Here is a 23,656-nt window from a genome sequence, read left to right as displayed (position 1 = left end):
CCACTTGTCGCTGCTCGGCCCCTGATTTAATGCATTGATATTTCTCTCCTGGAGAGCCCAGTAGTGGGAATTATAGCGTGTGCCTTGACTGAAGGGCCTGCAGGAGAAGAGTCGCAAAGCAAGAGTGCCTGAAACGATATGGTTAGGAGAATCTGCTCATGCAGCCTGTGTTAAGAATGTGTCAAGGAAAAACTCAGCCTTGAACAAGTCCTGTAAAGAGTAGGCATCCTAATCTTCTTGCAGAATCAGGCCTCCAGCTCTGTTAAAGCAGGCATGCTTTTCATCAGAGAACGGGACTTAATTTGTACGCATGTGGGTGGGTTCCCCAGTGGCGGCCATTCTGCCCAAGTAAAGTTCCCTTAAACATCACAATGCTGTGTCTGTTGAAGAACTCCACCACAACCCTTTAGTGGTGTGGCTCTCTCAGTTCTGAATCCTTGCTCTCTGCAGTGAAGTGTATGCTGTAAACTGCCCTGTGATATTTGGGTGAAGAGTAGTATACACATTTAATAAATAAAATAAAAAATTGGAAGCTGTAGCACTGATTTGGGAGTGAGGTGGGGAGCCACTGACCCACAGGCCAAATTGGGACCCAGCACAGGTCCCAGTTTGGCCTAGGAGGCTGTTTTCCCCAAACCACACTCGACGGCCCCCCACCTAGCATCATAGTTGACATACGGTGTGGGTGGCAGACAGAGACAGGGCTGGATCTATTGCAAAACCTGCCAAAAGTCATCTGGAAGTCACCACTCCCCAGGTCGTTGGCAGTGACCAACTCTCCTGGAGCAGCCAGTACCTGCAGAAAGCAGCTTTGAAGTACCTATGCTCAGTGCTTGGTATAGGCTGGCAAACTTCTTATGATGCCAGATGATGGACAGGTGGCAAAGCAGCTGGTTAACCCAATGGTCTGCCATCTGCCATCATAAGGTCCTGGTTGGTTATCCTTGCAAGGTGAACCCCTTGCTTCAGGAGCTGCTGAAGGGTCATGGCTCAGTGGGAGAACATCTGCGCTGCATGCAGAAGGCCCCAGGTGCCATCCCCTGCAGCATCCTGGATACAGCTGTTGCTGCAAGTCCTTGTAGACAATACTAGGCTAGATGGACCAAGGGTCTGGCCCAGTACCGGCCAGCCTCCTATGATCACCAGAGCCAGAGCAAACAGATTTGCTCTGTTGTCTGTGTGACAGGATAATGCAACTCATTCCTGTTCTTCCTTGTTGGTCCTGCTCAGTAAATGATGGAATGACAGGTGGTTTATTTTTTATTTTTGTAATGTTGTGTCTTTCAGGGTCCTTCCAAGCATGGACATCCTGCTGTGGTCTGAGCTGCCCACAGGTGCTGGGTTAGGTTCCAGTGCTGCTTATTCTGTCTGCCTCGCAGGGGCGTTGCTTTCTGGGTGTGGGATCATCAGCTACCCTCTGGGCGAGGGCCAGTCTGTAGCCAGGTAGGAGCCCCAGAGAGCTGGGCATCATAGAAATCACAGAGCTGTAGAGTCGGAAGGATCACCTGGCTCAAGTACCTGCAATGCTAGCATCTTGGCTGAAGCATCCCTGAGAGATGGCCATCCAACCAATGGGGGGGGGGCGTGAAATGCTGATGGATTCGCTTCTACCTCATTCAGCTATTTTATCTGTTCAATTATCTGTCGCAAACACAAACAAATAGATATAGAAAGTTATTTTTCTTTGCCTAAGTATAAGAACCTGGAAGAACTGCTTCCAAATACAACCAGCCAACATTATTATTTATTAAATTTATATCACACCTTTCTTCCATGGAGCTCAAGGTTCTCTCTCCCCTCACAGCAACCCTGTGAGGTAGGTTAGGCTGAGAGGCAGTGGCTGGCCCCCAAGGTCAGCCCGTGAGCTTCATGGCTGAGTGGGGATTTGAACCCCGTCTTCCCAGGTCCCAGGCCAACACTAACAACCACGCCACAATAGGCAATGCTGGTCTGCATGGACAGACTCTCTGGCATGGTGTGAGGCTGTTTTCTGCCTTCCAGGTGGGCTGAGGATGAGCTGGACCTAATCAACAGGTGGGCCTTCCGAGGAGAGCAGGTGATCCATGGCAACCCCTCTGGAGTGGATAACGCTGTGGGGACCTGGGGTAAGTGCTTTCTCTCTCTATGATTTAACATAAGAAGAGCCTGCTGGATCAGGACCCTGTTCTCACAGTGGCCAGCCAGAGGCCCCAAGTGGGACCCGCCTGCTTGACCTGAGCACAACAGCCCTCTCTGTGGTTTCTGGCAGCTGCTATTCAGAAGCTTTGCTGCCTCCAGCCATCTCTAGCCTTCTCCATGAATTTGTCCAGTCCTCTCTTAAAGCATCCAAGTTTGTGACCATCACTGCCTCCTGTGGGAGTGAGTTCCGTAGTTGAGCTACACGCTGTGTAAATCATAGAATCACAGAGTTGGGAGGTACCTTGAGAGTCATCCAGTCCAACCCCCTGCAATGCAGGAATCTCAAATAAAGCATCCATGACTGATGGCCATCCAGCCTCTGCTTAAAATCCTCCAAGGTAGAAGAGTCCACCACCTCGGGTTACGTACCGTCCTCCTTAAGAACGCTTTGGGTAACAAGCTCCGCTAACCCAGAAGTTGATGCTCCTGGTAGTGACCTTTGCCCCAGGATGCGAGTGGAAGGTGCACGGCGGCGGCAGCGGGAGGCCCCATTAGCGAAAGCACGGCTCAGGTTAAGAATGGTTTCGGGTTAAGAACGGACCTCCAGAATGAATTAAGTTCGTAACCGGAGGTACCACTGTACTAAATCAAATATTTCCCCCCAACTCAGTTCACAAGTGACAGCATTGAATGGTTTGCTGGATGTTAATTCCACTGGTTTCACACCACAGTCTCCATCTGGGGGGGGGGCATCCTGCCTCACATGCTGGGGTCTCCCTCACATCCTAGATGAAGCTGCCCCTTTGAAACTATCTGCAGATATCTTTCTTCAAAGATCAGGATTCCTTTCCTTCTCTCCCTTCCTTTGTGACAAAGGAGTGAATCGACGTTGCTCTGTATTGTTCATTGTAAATTGTGTTCTTTGTGCCTGGTCATGGAAAACAAGACATCTTCTGAAACAGTGTTAACGCTCTTCTTCTCCCCCTCCCCTGAAACTTTTAGGTGGAGCTTTGAGATACCAGTCAGGAAAAATATTGCCGTTAAAAAGGTAAAAGTTCACTCTGAGCATTAATATTTATGCTGCATAAAAACTATTTTCAGTGTGATGAATGTGGTTAATTAGCTGCACATCTGATGGGCTTCTCCCCCTCTTTGGGAAGGCTGATGGGTTTCAGACTATATTTGCTCTTTGTGATGGCCACCACATGAGATGGCTGCAAAAGAGAAATTCATGGAGGAGGAGGAGGAGGAGGCTCTCAGGGGCTCCTGGCCATGATGGCTGTGTTCACCCTCCACTTTCGAAGGTGTTACACCTCTCATTCCCAGCTGCTGGGCAGGGCAGGTGAGCAGAGTCCTGTGGCCTTCAGGTGCTGCTTGCAGGCTCCCAACAGGCTTCTGGCTGCCCACTATGAGAGCAGGAGAGGGGACTAGATGGGCCCGCACTGGCCAGACCCAGCAGCAGGGCTCTTCTGGGGCTTTTATGTTTGAGGAATCTGCTTTTATCCCCTTTTTGTGGGGAAGGGCGTTGAATATGGTGATGCAGCTCTAGTGATGTTAAATTCTCGAGAATAATCTTTTGGAGAATATTCTCAAGGATATTCTCAATTAATGAGTATATTAGAGAATTCTCATGTAAAATAGGAGAATATTCATTTTAATGAATTGCATATATAATTAGTTAATATACATGTTTATTCATGGGTAAACTTGTTCAGGTGGCAACCAAAAACTGTACAGAAAACACTTTCTTATTGGTCAGCAGGTCAGCACTGTTGACATATAGGGAAACTTGTTGTTTAGTAAAGGAACCACAGTGAAAATATATATAAGCACAAGCCTACTTGTCACTTGCAAGTATCAAATTAAAAAGTAAAACATGTTTTATAGTTAAAGTTAAACCATTCTAAGGTGATGGCACCAGTAATTGTCATGTTAAGGTTTGGTATATGGAAACTCAGTAGTTAAATCATATTTTATTCTTCCATTAGAACATGTTATAGGACAAGTCAAAAAATACAATTGGTATGTTAAGGTTTGATACAAGTAAATTCAGTAATAGGCTATCTTGTGCTTCTAATAGCTCTAACACGTAATAACTGTTAAAATTAAAAAATAATAATGTTTTCTGTAGCTCACATTTCATAACTGCCAGTGGTGAATGACACAATGCCCAGTAATGTAACTGGATCAAAAAAATCCATTATTCAAGACTTACACTGACAATTTCGCAGCTTGACTTATTATTTACTAGATTTTTAAAATGTGGGTTGTAAAACTGGTGCTTACATTAGAATTCACAGTTTGTGGAGAATATTCTCCGGAGAATTTTCTAGCAGAGAATATTCTCACATCACTATGCAGCTTTGAGTTCATTTCCCTCTCTGGCACCTAAAAAACTCCACACACAAAGGATCAATATTAATTCCTCAGCCTTGCGAGATGCTTATAGGTGCTCTGACTTTTTGCAAGCAAATGGCATTTAAGGAATAACTTGCTTGCTTAAAATTACAAAGGGTCTGAGGACAGAATGCAAGGGGTTTATTTTTCAGCTGTTGGCCACCCTGATCCCTTCTGCCAATGAACCATAATCAGACTCCATTAAAATCTTTCGTGGGGCGTGAAATTGCTCTATTAGCCGCTAACATCAGGCACTGGTTCATTATCGCAGATGGTATTAGAAAGCAAAGTTATTTTGGTTCACAAGACACAGGCCTTTTGTCAGGCAGCTAAATGGCCTCTGGCGGCGCGCTGAGGTAATTCTAACCACAACGTGGCTCCTAATGACGTTTAAGCTTTTGGGTCGAGGTCCCTGTCTTGTGTGAAGTCCTTAATGGCTGTGCAGTGGTCATGCAAACAAAAGTGGCTGGCATCGTGGACTCCTGTCATGGGGGCGGGGGGGGGGGCGCTGGTCCTGGTTCTGAGCCTGCAGAAGGCCCCACGTCCGTTGGTGGGGCTGCATGGGACCCCTCCTTCCTCGAGAGGCGCTGCCTGTCAGGATACACACCACCAGACTGTAGCTACTGAAGAGGATGCTCCATTAGCTCAACTAGTGTGTATTTCTACATCACAAACTTTTAAGGCTGAGTTGTAACGTGGGAAGCTGATTTATTCTGAGTCAGACTGTTGGTTGACCTAGCTCAGTCACGTCTGCCCTGACTGGCAGCAGCTCTCTGGGGTTTCAGGCAGAGAATCTCTCCCAGCCCGGTTTTGGGATGAAGTCAGGGATTGGGCCTGAGACCACCTGCTTGCCAGGCAGGTGCCCTCCCTACCCCTGAGCTCAGGCCTTGTCCCTCTTTCTGCCCTGGGATCTTGGAGGGAGGGCCTATGAATACCCTAGAGAACATGGGCAACCCTAAAATAATAATAGTTAATATTATTTATACCCTGCCAATCTGTCTGGGCTGCCCCAGCCACTGTATAAGAACAGAAAGGTCTGCTGGATCCAGCCAATGGACCACCCAGTCCACCATCCTGTTCTCACCGTGACCAACCAGATGCCCAATATGGGAAACCCACAAGTGGGATCCAAGCACAAGAGCAGCTCTCCCCTCTTCCCAGCAGCTGGGATTCAGAAACACGGCTGCCTCTGACGGGGGGGGGGGGCAGAGCACAGCCCCCAGGGCTGGTAACCACCCATAGTTCCTGCTCCCTCACAACATTTGGCATCTCCTTCACTTGCAGAGGATTAAAGTGAAGTGGAAAAACATGGAGTGAATTGGCTTGCCTGCCCGTGTTGGAGAAGAGACAACATGTTTTGACTCTCTGTTCTTCTTTTCTTCTTAGAATCCCCACTCTACGGATTTTATTGACCAACACCAAGGTTCCTCGGAGCACCAAGGTCCTGGTTGCAGGGGTTAAAGACAAGGTGCTGAAGGTATTGCTTCTGATACAAAACCAGTATGGCCTAGTAGTTAGAGGGTTGGATTACTGGCCTGGGAGACCAGGGTTCAAGTCCCACTTGGCCATGACTTTGGGCCAATCACTGCCTCTCAGCCTAACCTACCTTGCAGGGTTGTTGTGGAGGGCTGGAAATGAGGGGAAGATCTATCTATTGGGTGCTCCTTGAAGGAAGAAAGCTGGGGTATAAATACAATAAATGAAACAATTGCCTCTTCCATTAATTGGGACTCTGAGTCCCCCCCCCCCCATGATATTTTGGTTGCAAAACTGGTTAAATGCCGGCTACATGAGAAAAGTGTGACTGTCGGTTAAACTGGAGGGAGGTTTTGAGTGGTATGCCATTCTTAGGTGGAGGAAATCCCTTTTTTCCTCCTGCAGTTTCCTGCCATAATGGAGCCGGTGCTGGCCTCGATTGACGCCATTTCCCAGGAGTGCGAAGATGTCCTCAAAGCAATGGCCGATCGTCCATCTCAGGAGCACTACCTTGTGCTGGAGGTGAGGAACCCTTTGTTTCCTCCTCTTTGAAACCAGCCAGGAGGGGCAGGACATCACCGGGAAGAGGCGAAAGCAGATGGGGCAGTTCCAGCTTGCTAAATCCTGTGTGTGCGACTACAGAGTGAGGCTGCAGGTGCAGAGTGGTTGCAGCAAAGCAACCAGAGCGAGCTGTGTCTTCCCCGTGTCCTAACGTCCCTTCAGGCCCTCCCTTGGGTGCAGTGGGCAAGGGTGGTGCTCCATCCCCAGCCCTGGAGTCAGATTCAGCCACTCGTCTGGTCAGCTTCTGAGCATGGGATGTTGGCAAGGGTGTCGCCATCTTGGCTTCCACCTCTGGCTATGCAGTGTTTGGGGCTGGCCCTGTGGCTGGGATCTTGCTGTTGGCCAAATCCTGTCCCTTCCCACTTCCCATGTTTATGCAAGGCCATAAGAAGATCCTGCTGGATCAGCCCAGGGGGCCATGTAGCCCAGCCTACTGTTCTCACAGTCGCCAACCAGATGCTCTGAAGGGAAGCCCACAAGCAGGCTTGAGCACCAGAGGAACTCTCCCTTTCTGTCGTCTCAAGAAACAGATCTGCAGAAGCACTTCTGCCTCTGGAGGCAGAGCGTAGACCTCATGTCAATTTGTCCATTCCTCTTTTAAAGCCATTCGTGTTGGTGGCCATCCCTGCCTCCTGTGGCAGCAAGTTCCACAGGTTAACAATATGCTGGTCTTTCTCCTTCTGAACAGGAACTCATTGACATTAACCAGCACCACCTGGATGTGATTGGAGTTAGCCATTCCTCCCTGGACAGAGTCTGCCAGGTCACCGCCTCTCACGGGCTGCACAGCAAGCTGACGGGCGCAGGGGGAGGCGGCTGCGCCATCACTTTGCTACGGCCAGGTCAGGAGATGCTGCGCATCCTGGGGACACTCTTATTTATTTGCTTGCAAACTTTCATCTGGGGAGTGCATAAGCCCAAATGTGAGCCGGGGAGTTTGGCCCTTAAACTCTGACCTCGGTTGTGGAGTCACGAGGCAGCTCTTAGGGATGTCCCTCTTGCCATTTTCTCATGTGTTACATGGGGATAATCACAGTGGCCTACTTTACAGGGGTGGTGTCCTTGATGCAGCTTCATTGATGTGCACAGCACTTTCCAGAGTGAGATAAGCGAAAAAAGCAAGTCTTTTAATAAGGACTTCTGTGCTGAGTAGTGGAAGTTCTGCTTTGCTGGTGCAAAGTCCACTACCAGCCATCTCTCGCCCTGACCTTTTAGTGGTTGAGGCTCTGGAGAGCTGCTGCCAGTCAGCGTTGACAACACTGGCCTATAGCTCCAGAGCTCCTCCCAGCCCTACAGTTCTCTGATTTTGTGTCTCCAGCCCAGCCATAATGCCTGATTCTGTGCCTTTTCTCGCCAGACACTCCTCCTGCAGTAGTTGCAGCCGCCACCCAAGACCTGGACGCCTGTGGGTTCGAGTGCTGGGAGACGGACATTGGGGCCCCGGGTGTGTGTGTGCACTCGCCCCCCTCCCTGAAAGCAGAAGTGCAAGCGGTTCTTAGTGGGGTTCCTGGTCCTGCGAGTTCATCACACTCGGACGTTGCTCAGATTTGACTGCAGAGGCCTCGCTCAAAGTTGTGGGACCCCTGGAGATTTTGGGTGGGTTTACTTGGCCTGCTGGACCCTGGAGAATGCAGTGCAAGGATGCTGACAGGGCCCGTTTGCTGGAAGGGGTGGTGTCCCCACAAGGTGCTTTGCTGGGCCTGGTTACGCAGCTTGGAAGGGCTGTCACTGGGTGCTGAGGGTGCTGGGTGCTGGCTGTCTTCTGCTTGACTCTCTTCTGTCCTCCTAACTTCAGCCGGGAAGTCCTTTCCCACCCTGTTGATACCTTGCCAGGGCACGGCTGCTTTGCACCCCTGTGTGGATAAGGTAGAGCTTCTCTCATATTCCCTTGCAGGGTGGCTGGAACTACATGCTCACAGGCATATGTGGAGTTGGGGAAGCACTTGTTTGTAAAGCAGGTGGGGGGGTTGTTTTGACTTTTTGCAAGGGACAAATGACAATTTTGGAGAGGTGACTTAATCCGGCTCCATCCATCACTTTCTTCCCCTGCCCCCCAAAATGCAGTTGATATGTACACTGGGATCTCAGTTGGCAGACAAAAGGTTAAGCTCCACTTGCCCCAAATTGCAGCTTTGCAGCTCTTCTGAGGAAGGGGGAATTGGGGGCCCAACCATGAATGTCTTGCGGAACCAGAAGGAGTCCACATTCTCTCCTCCAGACTTGTCAGCACCACTTCTGTCTTCCATTGGTTTCAGCATTTCCCGTAACGTTTCCAGACTTTGGCTCAATTTCCCAGCCTTACTTGGCATTGGGAGATCTGATCACCTGGTCTCTGGAAGAGTCAACGGAGCAGGTCTCAGGTAGACAGCCCTGTGGACTCCCAGCTCCAGCAGCCAGCAGGACCCTGTACACTCAGGGATGCTGAGAGTTGAGAGTCCAGCAAGGCCTCGAGGAGACCCACAGGTCCCCCCACCTTGGTCCTAGGCACAGAAACTTGATGGGTGGGGTGGGGTGGAGGAGAAGGAGGTGCCCTTGTTCCTAACAAAATATCCAGCAGTTTGAAATGGAATTGGGGTGGGGGGGGGGGAAGTGACCTCCTTAGTCTGTTGGTTCTGTATTGCTTCCTAATGCTGTGTACACACACACACACACACACACACACACACACAAGGGGGGGGTAAATTGCAACATAAACACATTTACCATGTGCAATTTCAACTTTACGTGGTTGAAGGCTGGCCAGTTGAAATTGCAACAATTAAAGTCGTGGAAGACAAAGAGGTTAAAAGTTCTTTTTGCGCAGGGTTTTCCTGGCCCTAAAATAGCTTTTAAGTTCTCTGCCTTTTTCTAGAAGGCTCTTGTGAGAATTCATGATACCATCCGAGACCTCGCAAGACATTCCCAGAGTCTGGTGAGCAAGGCAGTGAGCTTAAAAGCCCTGCTTGGAGGATAAAACCTGTTTGGCGCACAGGGGCAGTTCCAAGGGGCTGGTTTGAGAATGTGCAAGTTACCTGTGGGTGTGTATGCATCTCACCAGGGCTGCAAGTTTTGATCTGGGGAGCCTGTGGTGGGTTTTCTCCAAATATTGCTGGACTACAACTCTCATTAACATCCCTGTCCATTGGCCATGCATGCTGCGGACGATGATGGGAAATGGATTCCAGTGACACCTGAAGAGGTTGCCCCCCTTTAATGAGTAGATTAATCAACTCATTAATGAGTAGATTAATCAACTCATTAATGAGTAGATTAATCAACTCATTAATGAGTAGATTAATCAACTCATGTGATTCTTTTTGAAGGGAGTGGGGACTCTGCAAATTGAGGGCACACTTTGAAGAGGCAGTTTTGATTCTGGTATGTTCCTGCAGTGGAGAATGAAAAATAAAACACTGCAGAGCTGTCCTTTGTAATTTGAAATGGTGACTATTTTGTTAGTTTGTGGGTTGTTTGTATGGGGTGGGGGGTGGGGAGGAATAACCTGCCCAGCAAAAAACAATGGGGAGAAAACAAGCACCATGCAGACAGGGATCTGTAGCAGGTGGGCTCTGCCCTGCTTTTTGCCCAGGTAAAGAGAAGGGTCTGTGACAGGTTACACTCACTTCCCAGAAGATGGAAGAAGCAACAAGGGGGTCCTCTGTCTTGGACCTGGTCCTCACCCACAGAGGGGAACTGATCCATGAAGTGGAAGTCCTGGGAAGCTTGGGAGGAAGTGATCGTGTCCTCCTGGGTTTCATGATACAGAGGCAAGGGAAAGCTGAGTGTAGTCAGACATGCACTCACCCTGGACTTTAAGAAGGCCAATTAAAAAAAACAAGGAGCTATGGGGTGAGATCCCATCGTCAGAAATGCCAGAAGGGAGTCCAAGATAGATGGGAGTTTCTAAAAGGAGAAATATTAGGTGCCCAAATGCAGACAATTCCAACGAGAGAGAAAAGTGGGAGGTATTTAAGGAAACCGGTGTGGCTGCCTAAGGAGCTTCGAGAACACTGTCCAACCATCTCATCCTCTGTCGTCCCCTTCTCCTTGTGCCCTCCATCTTTCCCAACATCAGGGTCTTTTCCAGGGAGTCTTCTCTTCTCATGAGGTGGCCAAAGTACTGGAGCCTCAGCTTCAGGATCTGTCCCTCCAGTGAGCACTCAGGGCCGATTTCTTTAAGGATGGATAAGTTTGATCTTTTTGCAGTCCATGGGACTCTCAAGAGTCTCCTCCAGCACCAGAATTCAAAAGCATCCATTCTTCGGTGATCAGTACTTGGAATAGGATGCTGTAATTTGAGCCTGGGTTCCTCAAAAAACAAGTCATGCCAGATGAATCTCATTTCTTTTTCTTTCTTTTTTGATGCACTTACAAGCAATGCTGTGGACATAGTGTATCTTGATTTCAGTAAGGTTTTGACAAAGCCCCCCCATGTTATTGCAAGGAAGCTGGTAAAATGTGGGCTGCATGAGGTGGATTTGTTGGGTGGATTTGTAGCTGGTTGATGGCTCTGCTCTGCCTCCGCTGTGGGAGGCAGCAGTGCTTCTGAATACCAGTTGCTGGAAGCCAGAGGAGGGGAGGGTGTTCTTGTCCTCGGGTGAGAGCAGGATGTTGGACAGGTGGGCCCCCGTTGGCCTGATCCAGCAGGCTCTTCTTATGTTTATTATTGGTTAACCTGCCCTACAATGGCGCACAATGGCTCCAATGCGCAAACTGGGCTTTGATCTGCACACATAGAATTTTTTCTAGCAGTGGTAAGTCATCTGCGGCCACATCTGCTCCATACCTTTAAAGCGTTATGGTGTTTCTTTAAGCAGCCGTGGCTTCCCCCAGTGAATTCTGGGAGCTGCAGTTAAGGGCCCTGATCCCCTTTTCCCGTCAGACAGCTGCAATTCCCAGAGTTCCCTGTGAAAGCAGCATTGATTGTTAAGAAATTCTGGGAACTGTTGCCCTGTGAGGGTCTCCTAACGGCTCTTTGGGAGACTTTAAAGGGGTATGATACTGCTTTAAATGTATAGTGGATTCAGGGGCCCGTGTCAGGTCAGATGTCTTGGTCTGCCCCTGGTGTTGGGCCCTTGCTGGACACCAGAGGGCAGCAGGGACCCACCTTTCGGAAGAAGTCCACTGAAATCCTAAAGAGGCCGAGAAATTCCTGTCCACCTTTTTGCCCTGACATGAGCACTCTTGCAAATAGTGGGAGTGACAGAAGTCAGCAACCTATTTCTTCGATTGTACAGTGGTACCTCTGGTTAAGAACTTAATTTGTTCTGGAGGTCCGTTCTTCACCTGAAACTGTTCTTAACCTGAAGCACCACTTTAGCTCATGGGACCTCCTGCTGCCACTGCGCCGCCAGAGCACGATTTCTGTTCTTATCCTGAAGCAAAGTTCTTAACCTGAAGCGTTACTTCTGGGTTAGCAGAGTCTGTAACCTGAAGCGTATGTAACCCATGGTACAGTGGTACCCTGGGTTACATACGCGATCTGTTCCAGGTCATGGTACGTAACACGGGCGTGCGTATCACGAATGCACAAAAAAACCCTGGAAGAAGCGCGATTTGAGCGCTTCTGCGCATCCGGGGGTTGCGGGCGTTCGCAACTCGAACGTCCGCAACATGGGGTGTGCGTAACCCAGGGTACCACTGTAGCTAGAGACTGCCATTACCTGTTCTATTTTTTCTCTTTAAAAAAGTTTGCTTTCAAATACTGCTATCAATGTACATGGTGCTTTACATAATAGCTTACATAATTTATTTATTGCATTTCTGTCCTACCTTTTTGTCCAAGGAGCTCAAGGTGGTGTGCATGGTTGTCCCCCCCTCCTCATTTAACCCCCAACAACCCTGTGAGGTAAGTTAGACAGAGAGGCAGTGACCGGCCCAAGGTCATCTAGTGAGCTTCATCACTGAGTGGGATTTTGAACCCTGATCTCCCAGGTCCTAGCCTGACACTCTGACCCTTACACCATGCTGGCTCTCCAGTTAAGCACTGTAGGCAGGCCCCTGCCCCATGGCGCTTACGGTATCAATTTTGAGGAGAGACAGAACGGTGAAGGAAAGGTGAACTTGTGTATTGAAAGGGCTTCTAGAGTGCGCAGGAGGGGAGGCTGCTCTTGCACTCGTGTCATGCTCAGGGGTTTCCCATTGAGGCATCCCATGGGCCATTGAAAGAACAGGTTCGTGCACTAGATGGGCCCTCATGGACCTGATCCAGCAGGCTCTTTGGATGCTCTTACGCTTCAGCAGCCTCGTTCAGGCTGTGAAGTGCTGTCCCTCGTTGGTTCAGGCAGCAGTGGAAGCTGCTGCTGTCCATTAAAACACACAGCATTTTGCAGAATAAGAAGCCAAAGAGACAGGCCCCTGCTGCATCTGTCGCCCATCACTTTTCTTTTGTGACCTTCCCGAAAGGGGCAGTCCCCTTGGAGAACGGAGTATCTACCCCTGGACCCATCCTCTGTGGGTGTAGATTTTGTCTGCATCCGTTGTCAGCTGTGTGGATTTCATCTGCCCCTTTGCAGAGAAGCCGCAAACAAGCCTGGGAGGAGCTTTTCCTGCTAATGCTCAGCCCAAACATGGCACATAAATTACCTTTTGCTGCCCCTTCTCTTCTTGTAATTATGGCGTGCTTTCTTCTGCCTCTTGCCCCATTAGCTCTGCTTCATGCTCTCCTGGCGACCCAGGTGGGGGTTTCCTGCTTTGCACAGAAGGGGGGCGGGGAGAGAGTAGCTCAGGGATGGAGCCAGCTGCTTGGCACACAGGAGGGCTCATCTAGAAAGTTTTAAAGAGGACCTCTCCCATTGAGACCCCAAGGGAGCAGATAAGTTTGGGGCTTACAATGGGATGTCCCAATCACTTACAATGCATATTTACAACACATGTCTTGCCCCCAAAGAATCCTGGGAATTGTGATTCACAGAGTCTTGGGAACTGTAGCACTGCAGGGTGGAACTACAGCTCTTTGGGTTAAGTCAGGTGATTTAAATGTGTGTTGGACGTGTGGTGTGGATCTGCCCCCTAGGAGCACCCCCCAGCACACACAAAGAAGGCACCAGTATCACGTTAAAAGTGCCATGATGCCCCTTTAAGAAGCCATGGTTTCCCCCAAAAGCATTCTGGGAGCTGTAGTTTCTTCATGGCACTGAGAATTGTTGAGCATGGCCTCCATCTTGCCTAGGAGCCACCAATAGCCTTCTCTTCTGTGAACTGGTCAGATCCACTTTTAAAGCCACCCAAGCCTGTCTGCCTCTTGTGGAAGGGAGTTCCACAGTTCAACAAACTCATGCTGTCATAAGGGTATAATGTTATGCACACCCCTGCGAGGATGGCCCCGCTTGATCAAGTCTGGTTCCAATCAGCTCTGCCCACTGTCCATTTTAAATGTTTCATAAACCTGATAATAGTGCAGCCAGTCGGGGACCTGACTTTTTACTTGATCATAGCTTTTTAGCTTAAAGGAGTCCCCTTCCTGCTGCAATATGTCCATATATCTTAACCAGTTTGCAGACATATTCGGTCTCTTATATGCCTTGGCCTCCACTGGAGAGATCCATCTAGGAGTCTTTCTCTCTAACAAGTCTTTGTATCTAGTCCAAACCTGATATAGGGATTTTCTCACAATATGAGACTTAAAAGTTCTGTGGATTTTAACCTTGTCATACCAAAGGTATGCATGCCAACCAAACATATTATCATGTCCCTCCAAGTCCAACACATCAACGTTCTCTAGTTTAAACCAATCCTTTAACCAGCAAAAGGCCGCAGCTTCAAAATAAAGCCTTAAGTCCGGCAGGGCAAAGCCTCCTCTGTCTTTAGAGTCTGTTAAAATCTTGAATTTTATTCTTGGCTTTTTGCCCTGCCATATAAATTTCGATAGGTCCTTTTGCCATTTTTTAAAACAGTCTAGTTTGTCCAAAATTGGTATGGCTTGGAATAAGAACAGCATCCTTGGTAGGACATTCATTTTAACCACTGCTATTCTTCCCATTAACGACAGTTTAAGTCTTGTCCAGATCTCCATATCTTTTTTTATCTCCATCCACAATTTTTCATAATTATCCTTATACAGGTTCAAGTTCTTGTTTGTGAGATTGATACCTAGGTATTTTACAGATTTAACAAAATTGAGGCCTGTGGCTTCTTGAATTCTTTGGATCTGTTCTGCACTCAGATTTTTACCTAAAACTTTGGTTTTCTGCTTATTTAATTTAAAGCCAGCTACAAGTCCGAATTGTTCAATTAATTCCAAGGCTCTGGGGACACTGCCTTCTGGTTCTTGCAGGGATAGCATCAAATCGTCCGCGAAGGCACGTAATTTGTATTCCTTCTCTCCCACTTTAATTCCTTTTGTCTGTTTATTTTTCCGAATCATATTCAGAAGGACTTCCAGGACCGTAATAAAAAGTAAAGGGGAGATAGGGCACCCTTGTCTTGTTCCTTTCTCTACTTCAATCTCCTCCGATATCACACTGTTTACAATAACTTTTGCTCTTTGTTCTGTGTAAATGGCCTTAATGCCATTTAAGAATTTTTCTCCAACTCCCATCTTTTCCAAATTCTTTTTCATAAATGTCCAGGATACTTTGTCAAAAGCTTTCTCTGCATCAACAAACAATAGTGCTGCATCTGTGTTTATGTCTCTCTCCAATTTTTCTAAAATGTCCACAATGATTCTCGTATTATTACTTATTTGCCTTCCTGGCAAGAAACCTGCTTGGTCTCTATGTATATGATCTTTCAACACTCTTTTCAACCTTGTAGCCAAAACATTTGCAAAAATTTTATAATCCACATTCAAAAGGGATATTGGACGATAGTTTTTCATTAGAGTCTTATCAGTATCTGGTTTTAAGATCAGTGTGATAGAGGCTTCTTTCCACGTCTCTGGTGCCCTATCTCCTTCTAGTATTCTATTGCAAATTTCTCTTAACGGCTGTGATAGCCAGTCTTTCAATATCTTGTAATATTTTGCTGTTAATCCATCCGGTCCTGGAGCCTTCCCCAGTTGCATGTTGTTTATTGCATCTTCTATTTCTTGTGTCGTTATTGGGTGGTTGAGAATTGTTAGTTTTTCCTCTGGGACCTTTTGCAATCCGTTCTTCTCCAGAAATCGGTCTATCTCTACTTCATCTATCTTCTCCTCCTTGTACAGTTGTTTATAGAATCTCTGAAAGCACCATCTGATTTCCTCCGGTTTCTCTACATTTTTTCCATTTACTACCAATTTACTGATGACATTTGCCTTTTGTCTTTTCTTTAATTGCCAAGCTAGTAGTTTTCCACATTTATTTGCCGATTCAAATGTTCTTTGTTTCATCATTTTCACTTTCCATTCGATGTCTTGATTCATGATATTCGCATATTGGGATTGCAAGTATTTGATTTCTTTTTGGATTTTAACACATCTGGGATGTCCTCTTAGTTCTTTTTCCTTTTCTTTGATTAATTTCAACAGTCTCTCCATCTCTGCACTTTGTTGTTTCTTCTTTTTTGCCTTTTCACTAATGAGGAATCCTCTCATTACCGCCTTACTTGCATCCCAGGCAATCCTTTTCTCCACATCTGAATTCCAATTAATTTGAAAATATTCTTTCATCTTTTTCGCCGCTCTTTCTACTAGCTTGGTATCTCTCATCAATGCATCATCCATTCTCCACCTGAAAGAATCCTTGGAAATCATTTTTAGGTTTACCTGTACCGGATTATGGTCTGAAAGCGTTTTAGGACCGATTTCTGCTTTTTGTAATTTTGGAGCCAATTCATTCGAGATCCAGATATAATCTATCCTCGACCATGACTGCTGAGATTCGCTGAAGTACGTTGCCTCTGTTTCTGTGGGATTTTTTAATCTCCAAGAATCTACCAAATTCAAATTGTCCACCATTTCAAAAAAAGTCTTTGGGAGTTTCCCATCATTTGTTAATTTTGTTCTTTGAGATCTGTCCATTAATGTGGAAACTGCCCCATTAAAGTCTCCAAGGCAAACTACCTTATAGTCCAAATAATCCAACAGCAAATCATGAATTTTTTTGTAAAAAATCGACTTTCCATCATTTGGTGCATAAAGTCCCAGAATCAAAAATTTTTCGCCTTGTACATTAATTTCAATTGCGATGTATCTCCCTTCTTCATCTTTAAATAGCTGTCTTGGGCTATATTTCTCCTTTGCATAAATCACTACTCCTCTCTTCTTGACCTTATCCGATGATATGAACTCTTGGCCTAATTTTTTGTTCTGTAGCAATCTTCTGTGACGCCGAACTATGTGGGTTTCCTGTAGACATATTATATCCAAATTCTTCTTTTCTATGCTGTAAAACACTCTGCGTCTCTTTGGTCTCTGATTTAATCCCCGAACATTCCAAGTCATTAACTTGAGCGCCATTTCTTTGTTTATTCCTCTCCTCCAGTTGCCTGTCCTTTCTTATCTTGTTCTGGATCTTGGCTTGGTCCTGGTGGTCCCGGCGGTGGTGGAAATACTTCTGGAAACTTGTAAAGCTGTGCTGGATCCAATGGAGTTCCTTTGAAATGTTCCAGATGCTTGTCCAAAAACTTTTGCTTATCCGCCAAGGACCTTATTCTTATCTTTTTCCCTTCAAACGTGAATGCCAGGCCTTCTGGAAATTCCCAACTGAAGGAGATTTTTCTTCTTCTTAGCTCCGTCACCAGGTCGTTATAAGGAGCTCTTTTATCTAAAAAGAATCTGGGGATATCCTTGTAAAAAATTACTTTATTCTGCTGTACCACCAGGTTGTTTCTGTAGTGTAAATCCAGAAAGTAGTCTCTGTCGTGTCTATCGTGTAGCACAATCAAACAGTCACTGACTGTTTTAGTGCTTTTCTTTCCTCTGGAACCTCTTGGTCCAAATCTGAAGGCCTTCACTATGCGTGCTGAGACGTTTACCTCTTCTAACTCCCAAAAAGTCGAGAATAGTTCCACAATATAGGCTTTCAGGTCTTCCCCCTCCAATTCTGGAAGACCCCTTATTCTTAGGTTTCCTTCTCTCTGATGTAGTTGCAGAAAAGCAAGAGACTCTTCCACAGTCCTCTGTCGTGTTCCAATATTTTCGATCTGCTCCAAATCCAAATTGTCCAATTTTTCCTCCACCTTTTTTATTTTTTCTCTGACCACTTTAATTTCCTCCGAGTCCTTTTTTAACGTGGTCACCTCCTGCCCAATTTTATTAATTTCGTCTCTGTTCTTTCTTACGTTTTCCTCAATTTGGCCAATCGATTTTTCTAACGTTTGGGTGGAGGCTTTAATATCGGCCTTAATATCCACTTGGAGCTTTTCTATTGCAGAATTAACTGTTGTATTCACTGATGCACCAATAGCATTCACCGATTCTTGTGTTTGCTTCAACCCTTCGGTGACACTTTTCAAGCCTTCTGCAATTTCTGCCACACTTGCAGCCAATTTCTCCATTTGTTCCTGAAGAGTTAAGGAAACAGAGCCTTTCCTTTTTTCAGAGCCAGTTCCTTTAGATCTAAGTTCCATTCCTTGTGGGCTCTGTAACTGTAATCTCAAGGTCACTCCAGTTGCTATAGTAACAATCTCAGACATTCACAGCAGAAGACCAACAGTCCCAAAAGTAAACACCAGGTGGCCTGCAGCTAGCTTTCTGAGAACAAAGAGGCTGCTGAGCCAGGAGTCCACAATAGTCCATTAATCCAACTTTTAGGCGAAGAGTTCAGATTTTTCAGAATTGTAAATTCCTTAAAGCCAAGAAGAGTCTATTTTAAATAGCCCAAGCCAGTAACTGTTTTCTCACTTGCAGTGTAACCACCAAGTCTTTAAAGTAGCTTGTATCTGGCTGTAAAAGAGTCAAAGTATCTCCACTGGTAAACAGTCACTGTAACACTAGGGTCCCAACAAAGAAAAAATGGCAACAATATATTGCAGCCCGCTACTGACCCGGAATCCTAGTCCAGAGGGGGAGCGGTGTCTTCTTTTGCCATATCAACTGTTTTTAAGTCTTTAAATAGCCTTTAAACAACTTTTAAGTAACTTTTAAAAAGTTTAGCAGAGTTCGCAAAACTTTCCCGTTAGCCGCGGCTTTGATCCTTTAGCGCTACCAAGCTCGCGCAAACAGTTCAAAGGGAACAGGCTTCCTTTTGGAGTTTCCTCTGCAAGCAGTGCTCTTTAAACTTGTAAAATAATCCAAATTTTTGACTTACAGAGTTTCTTTGGAAGTTTCTATGTAGGAAGTGCCGGGTGCTCAGGTCTGGCGGGATCGCTGCTTTGATCCTCCGCAGGCAGCCGCTTCTTCAGTCCCGTGCTGGGGCTCCGCTCGCCCGATTCTCCCCCTTACGAGGGTAAATCAGGAGCGGAGACAGCACGTCTGGGACCCACGAAGCCGTCGGTCCACGGGACGCTCTTCCCGTGGCTTTAAGGGACCCGTGGCGCAGGCACGGAGCTCCCTATCGCCTAACGGAGGACGGAGCCGTCGGACTCCCGTCCGCCATTGACTCGGCACCTAACCGGAAGTCAGCTGTGTGGATTTCATCTGCCCCTTTGCAGAGAAGCCGCAAACAAGCCTGGGAGGAGCTTTTCCTGCTAATGCTCAGCCCAAACATGGCACATAAATTACCTTTTGCTGCCCCTTCTCTTCTTGTAATTATGGCGTGCTTTCTTCTGCCTCTTGCCCCATTAGCTCTGCTTCATGCTCTCCTGGCGACCCAGGTGGGGGTTTCCTGCTTTGCACAGAAGGGGGGCGGGGAGAGAGTAGCTCAGGGATGGAGCCAGCTGCTTGGCACACAGGAGGGCTCATCTAGAAAGTTTTAAAGAGGACCTCTCCCATTGAGACCCCAAGGGAGCAGATAAGTTTGGGGCTTACAATGGGATGTCCCAATCACTTACAATGCATATTTACAACACATGTCTTGCCCCCAAAGAATCCTGGGAATTGTGATTCACAGAGTCTTGGGAACTGTAGCACTGCAGGGTGGAACTACAGCTCTTTGGGTTAAGTCAGGTGATTTAAATGTGTGTTGGACGTGTGGTGTGGATCTGCCCCCTAGGAGCACCCCCCAGCACACACAAAGAAGGCACCAGTATCACGTTAAAAGTGCCATGATGCCCCTTTAAGAAGCCATGGTTTCCCCCAAAAGCATTCTGGGAGCTGTAGTTTCTTCATGGCACTGAGAATTGTTGAGCATGGCCTCCATCTTGCCTAGGAGCCACCAATAGCCTTCTCTTCTGTGAACTGGTCAGATCCACTTTTAAAGCCACCCAAGCCTGTCTGCCTCTTGTGGAAGGGAGTTCCACAGTTCAGCTACGTGCATGCAGAGAATTCTGTGCTGGTGTGGAATTGCAGGGTGCCCCCTCAGCTTGGCGCTGTCGTTCTCCGGGCTGCCCCTCTTCCCCCGCCCCCCCCCCTTGGTGCAAAAAACTCCCCCTCTGGATTGTGCTGGCACAGAGGCAAGGAAGGCAGGAGGGACATCGCCCTTCCCCGCAGCTCCCGTTCCTGGGCCTTTCTTGGCTTCCAGACCCTGTTTTTATAGATGTGCATTAATGGAGCCACCGATTTCCACTGAAGGATTGGACTGGTAATTTGGCTAATTTTTCTTAAGCTTCATTTTTCACATTATGAGCATCACAGAGAGAAGACGAATGATTCTCCACGTTGCCTCTTAATGACTGGAGCGGCGAGGAGGAGGAGGAGGGTGCCTGGCTGAGGCACCAACAAAGGTTCAAGATCTTTTGGAAGGCAAAGAACGTGTCTGGCTTTGGGGCTGGATCGTGTGGAGCTCTGGAGCAGAGCGGCCTTGAAGTAGCAGAGTGCGGTGGGGGTGGGAACAGCAGCAGCAGCAGCCCCCTGTTCTTCTCCCTCTCACCAGAACAACTCTTGGGCATCCCATGAACCGGAAGGTTGGGAGATCCAGGACAGAGAAAAGAAGGTCTTTCTGTTGGCGTCATGGTTAGAGTGTTGGACTAGGACCTGGGAGACCAGGGTTCAAATCCCCACTTGGCCATGAAGCCCTTTTAAAATGTGTTGAGGTGGTGTCAGTGGGTGGTTGTTTTCATTTTGATTATGTACTTTATGATTTCGTCCTGTGAACCACCCTAAGATCTGTGGGTATAGATGAGTATATAAGTAGTAGTAGTAGTAAATTATTTGGGGCCTGTGACTGCCTCTCAACCTCACAGGGTTGTTTTGAGGATAACATGGAGAGTTGGAGAACCATGTGCAGCAGCTTGAGCTTCTTTGAGGGAAAAGGTGGTATAGAAATGTAAGAAGTAGAATTCCAGCTTCTGGAAGTGGCAGGAGGGGAGGGGGCTCTGGCCCTGCACCCGGTGGGCTGGGTGGGCCATTGGCAGGGCCTTTTCACGCTCCTTTAGCCAACGCCAGCCAAAGCCAGAGAGCAAGAATAGTGCATGGCCCTAAACCAGGGCAAGGGATAGATTTCTGGCATTGTGACTCCACTTGGGGGTAGAGCGGAAGGTGAGCCATGCTTCAGCAGAACTTGAGCCCACGGCCAGAACCTCCTCCAGTGTTCCCCACCGCCATGCGTCACAGCCCATCTCTTAACGACCAAGGCAGGAGAGGACAGGTATTAGAGAAGTGCACCAAAGGCTTCAATGGCTGCCACTACTTCTTTTTTTAAAGAGAAGCCACCACAGGTTGGTTTGGAGGCAGGGAACAATGAGGTGATTAAATGATCTGAAGGGGAAATCAAGCCCTTTAAACTGCTTGAGAATGTATCCTTAAAGTTGCTTTATTTCTAACACTGGCAGCATTAAGATAAATTCAACAGTGTAAATAAGTTTTGATGGATGTAATAATGGAATACTGAATGATTTAGTTTTGTAAAATATGCAGGGATTTATGTTATGCAAAATGAACCATGGAAAGAGAAGGGAAGTCATTCATCTCTTAAGGATGTGAAAATGAGTACTTTAAATTGTAAAACAGAAAATTTAATTTTGTGTGTGTGTGTGTGTGTGTGTGTGTGTGTGTGTGTGTGTGTGTGTGTAATAATGCAGAAGTTCCCAGGTTCATCTTTGTTTGGTGGCTGACAAGAAAACAGTGAAATATCTCATTGCACACCAAACTGGGAGAGGTGAGCTGATCCTTTGCGACCTGCACCAGCCATGCTGCTTTCCTGTCTAATCTTCATAGGAAGTTAAAAAAATAAATTTAAAAAAACCCTTCTCCAGCTTTCCTATGGAAATGGCAGGTGTGAGGAGAGATGGGGGATTTGAGATAAGAAGGCAGCAGTGGCCACTGTGAGGGTGCTTGCTCCCCCCCCCTGCTGCCCAAGGCACAGGTGGGGATCTCTCTCCCTCCCCCCCCCTCTCTATATAATCAATGTCTGCAGTAGCTTCTTTCTGCTCTGATGAATAGATTCTAAAGAGGCAGTGACATTATTTGAGATAAGAGGAGAGAAAAAGGGTCAGTGATAGAAAATGTCAGCGCAGAGAGATGCAGGGGGGGGACCACACGGGGGGGGGGTGTTGGGCCTTGCGCTCCCTATCCCTTCAGGGAGATGTGCACATGCACACATCCCCCCTTGTGGGGGGAGAAGGGAGGGAGAGGGAGAGAGTTTGAAAACTGTTTGAAATTCTAATATAGTTGAATCCCCCCCCACTCCAAATGAATCCCCCCACCTCCAATTGTTCCTCAGGTTTAAGGCTCGTTTCTGTGTTGTTTGCTTCATTTCCCAAATTGTTTGCAAATAATAACATGGAAATGAGTGCTAAACTTTTGTTACATCCACTATATTTCTGAAAGTGACTTTTATGTTGTGTGAATGCTCAAATCCAATTTGGAAATTAAAAGGAAAACTTCGGGAAAACAGAATAAATGGCTCTGTGGATGCAGCCTCTCTCTTCCAACAAAATAACTCCTACAGCATTTATTCAGGATGTTCTTTCTGGTTTTCAGAGCTAGCAAACTAAACTTATGCCAGTTGCTGGAGACCTCAGGAGGGAAGAGAGCTCTGGCACTCAGGTCCTGCTTGCAGGTTTTGCATGGAGGCGCCTGGGTGTCCCTGTGAGGACAGGAGGATGGCCATTTCTCTCCCCAACAAACTCATGCTGTCATAAGGGTATAATGTTATGCACACCCCTGCGAGGATGGCCCCGCTTGATCAAGTCTGGTTCCAATCAGCTCTGCCCACTGTCCCTGCTCTGGGTCCTACATGGGTGGACTGAGGTGAGAGGGCAGTCCACAGGATGGCAGGAGAGACGGAGCTGTGCCAAGGACGGAGGGGCAAGCGAGTGGCAAGGCTGAGGAAAAGCAGACATGGGACCTCACACCCCTCCCGGGTGCAATCCCTTGAAAATGGAAGGTCACAATTCCTCTTGCCATTAATCACTCTCAGCAACCAAAGAGCGTCCTCTTGAACTCCTCCTCTTCAACGGCTCTGGTCACACCACCTCCCTGGCAGCACCATCCCAGAATGGTAGCATTTGCACTACTGTGTGCAGTTCTGGTCACCTCACCTCAGGGAGGATACTGTACAGTTAGAAAATGTTCAGAAAGGGATTATCCAAAATGATTAAGGGGGTGGAGCGACTCCCCTATGAGGAAATGACATTGGGACTTTTAGTTTAGAGAAAAGGCAAGGAACAGGAGACATAACAGAAGGTTTATTATTTTATTTTATTTTTAGTAAATTTCCTAAAATTCCAGTACTTATACATGACAGAAGTATATGGCTAGAGGAGAGTAATTCTCCTCTCAAAATTCTTGAACTTGTGGACATCCAATGAAGCTGAACATTGGAAGATTCAGGGCAGAGAAAAGAAAGTCTTTCTCCAAGCAGCACATTAAGTTAAACTATGGAACTCCCTCCCACAGGAGGCAATGAGTGCCACCAAAGTGAGCATGCCTAGGCCTTGTCTTTAAAAACTTGGCAGGTTGGACGTAAAAAGTTGTTGGGACAGCTTCATTGCTTCCTTTCTGTTCTGGATTTCTTGCCCTGCTCCTGAACCCCTGGACTAGGACTCCTGAGCCTTGTGCCTGTATTATTATGGGCCTGAGTAAAGAACTCTCTCTTACTTACAAGTAGGAGCCTCTGCTTGAGTGCTTTGGAGCAGAAGCCGAGACCATTTCATTGAGTTAGAAGGAGTCGTCCTGCCTGCCTGATGCAGGATATGCAACGACAAGTTCCTCGGCAGATTGCTG

The 23,656-nt window shown here is 47.2% G+C and overlaps 1 protein-coding gene across 3 annotated transcripts in view; it reads left to right on the top strand.

Annotated features, from left to right (window-relative positions):
* Window positions 1–23,656, top strand: part of MVK (mevalonate kinase) — a 29,733-nt gene that overhangs the window by 3,377 nt on the left and 2,700 nt on the right. Inside the window, exons 4-10 of one of the 3 annotated variants that reach the window (XM_033169460.1) lie at window positions 1,288–1,443; window positions 2,002–2,105; window positions 3,121–3,166; window positions 5,902–5,992; window positions 6,397–6,513; window positions 7,241–7,394; window positions 7,910–8,541. In XM_033169460.1, the coding sequence (XP_033025351.1) occupies window positions 1,288–1,443; window positions 2,002–2,105; window positions 3,121–3,166; window positions 5,902–5,992; window positions 6,397–6,513; window positions 7,241–7,394; window positions 7,910–8,103 (862 nt within the window). In that variant the 3' untranslated portion in view covers window positions 8,104–8,541. Of the gene's footprint in view, window positions 1–1,287; window positions 1,444–2,001; window positions 2,106–3,120; window positions 3,167–5,901; window positions 5,993–6,396; window positions 6,514–7,240; window positions 7,395–7,603; window positions 7,728–7,909; window positions 8,542–23,656 lie in introns of those variants that run through there. The other 2 variants (XM_033169462.1, XM_033169461.1) reach the window with 2 other exon arrangements.

Source organism: Lacerta agilis, chromosome 14 (assembly GCF_009819535.1).
Source record: "Lacerta agilis isolate rLacAgi1 chromosome 14, rLacAgi1.pri, whole genome shotgun sequence".
Classification (NCBI taxonomy): domain Eukaryota; kingdom Metazoa; phylum Chordata; class Lepidosauria; order Squamata; family Lacertidae; genus Lacerta; species Lacerta agilis.
This window is presented reverse-complemented; position numbering and strand designations above follow the sequence as displayed.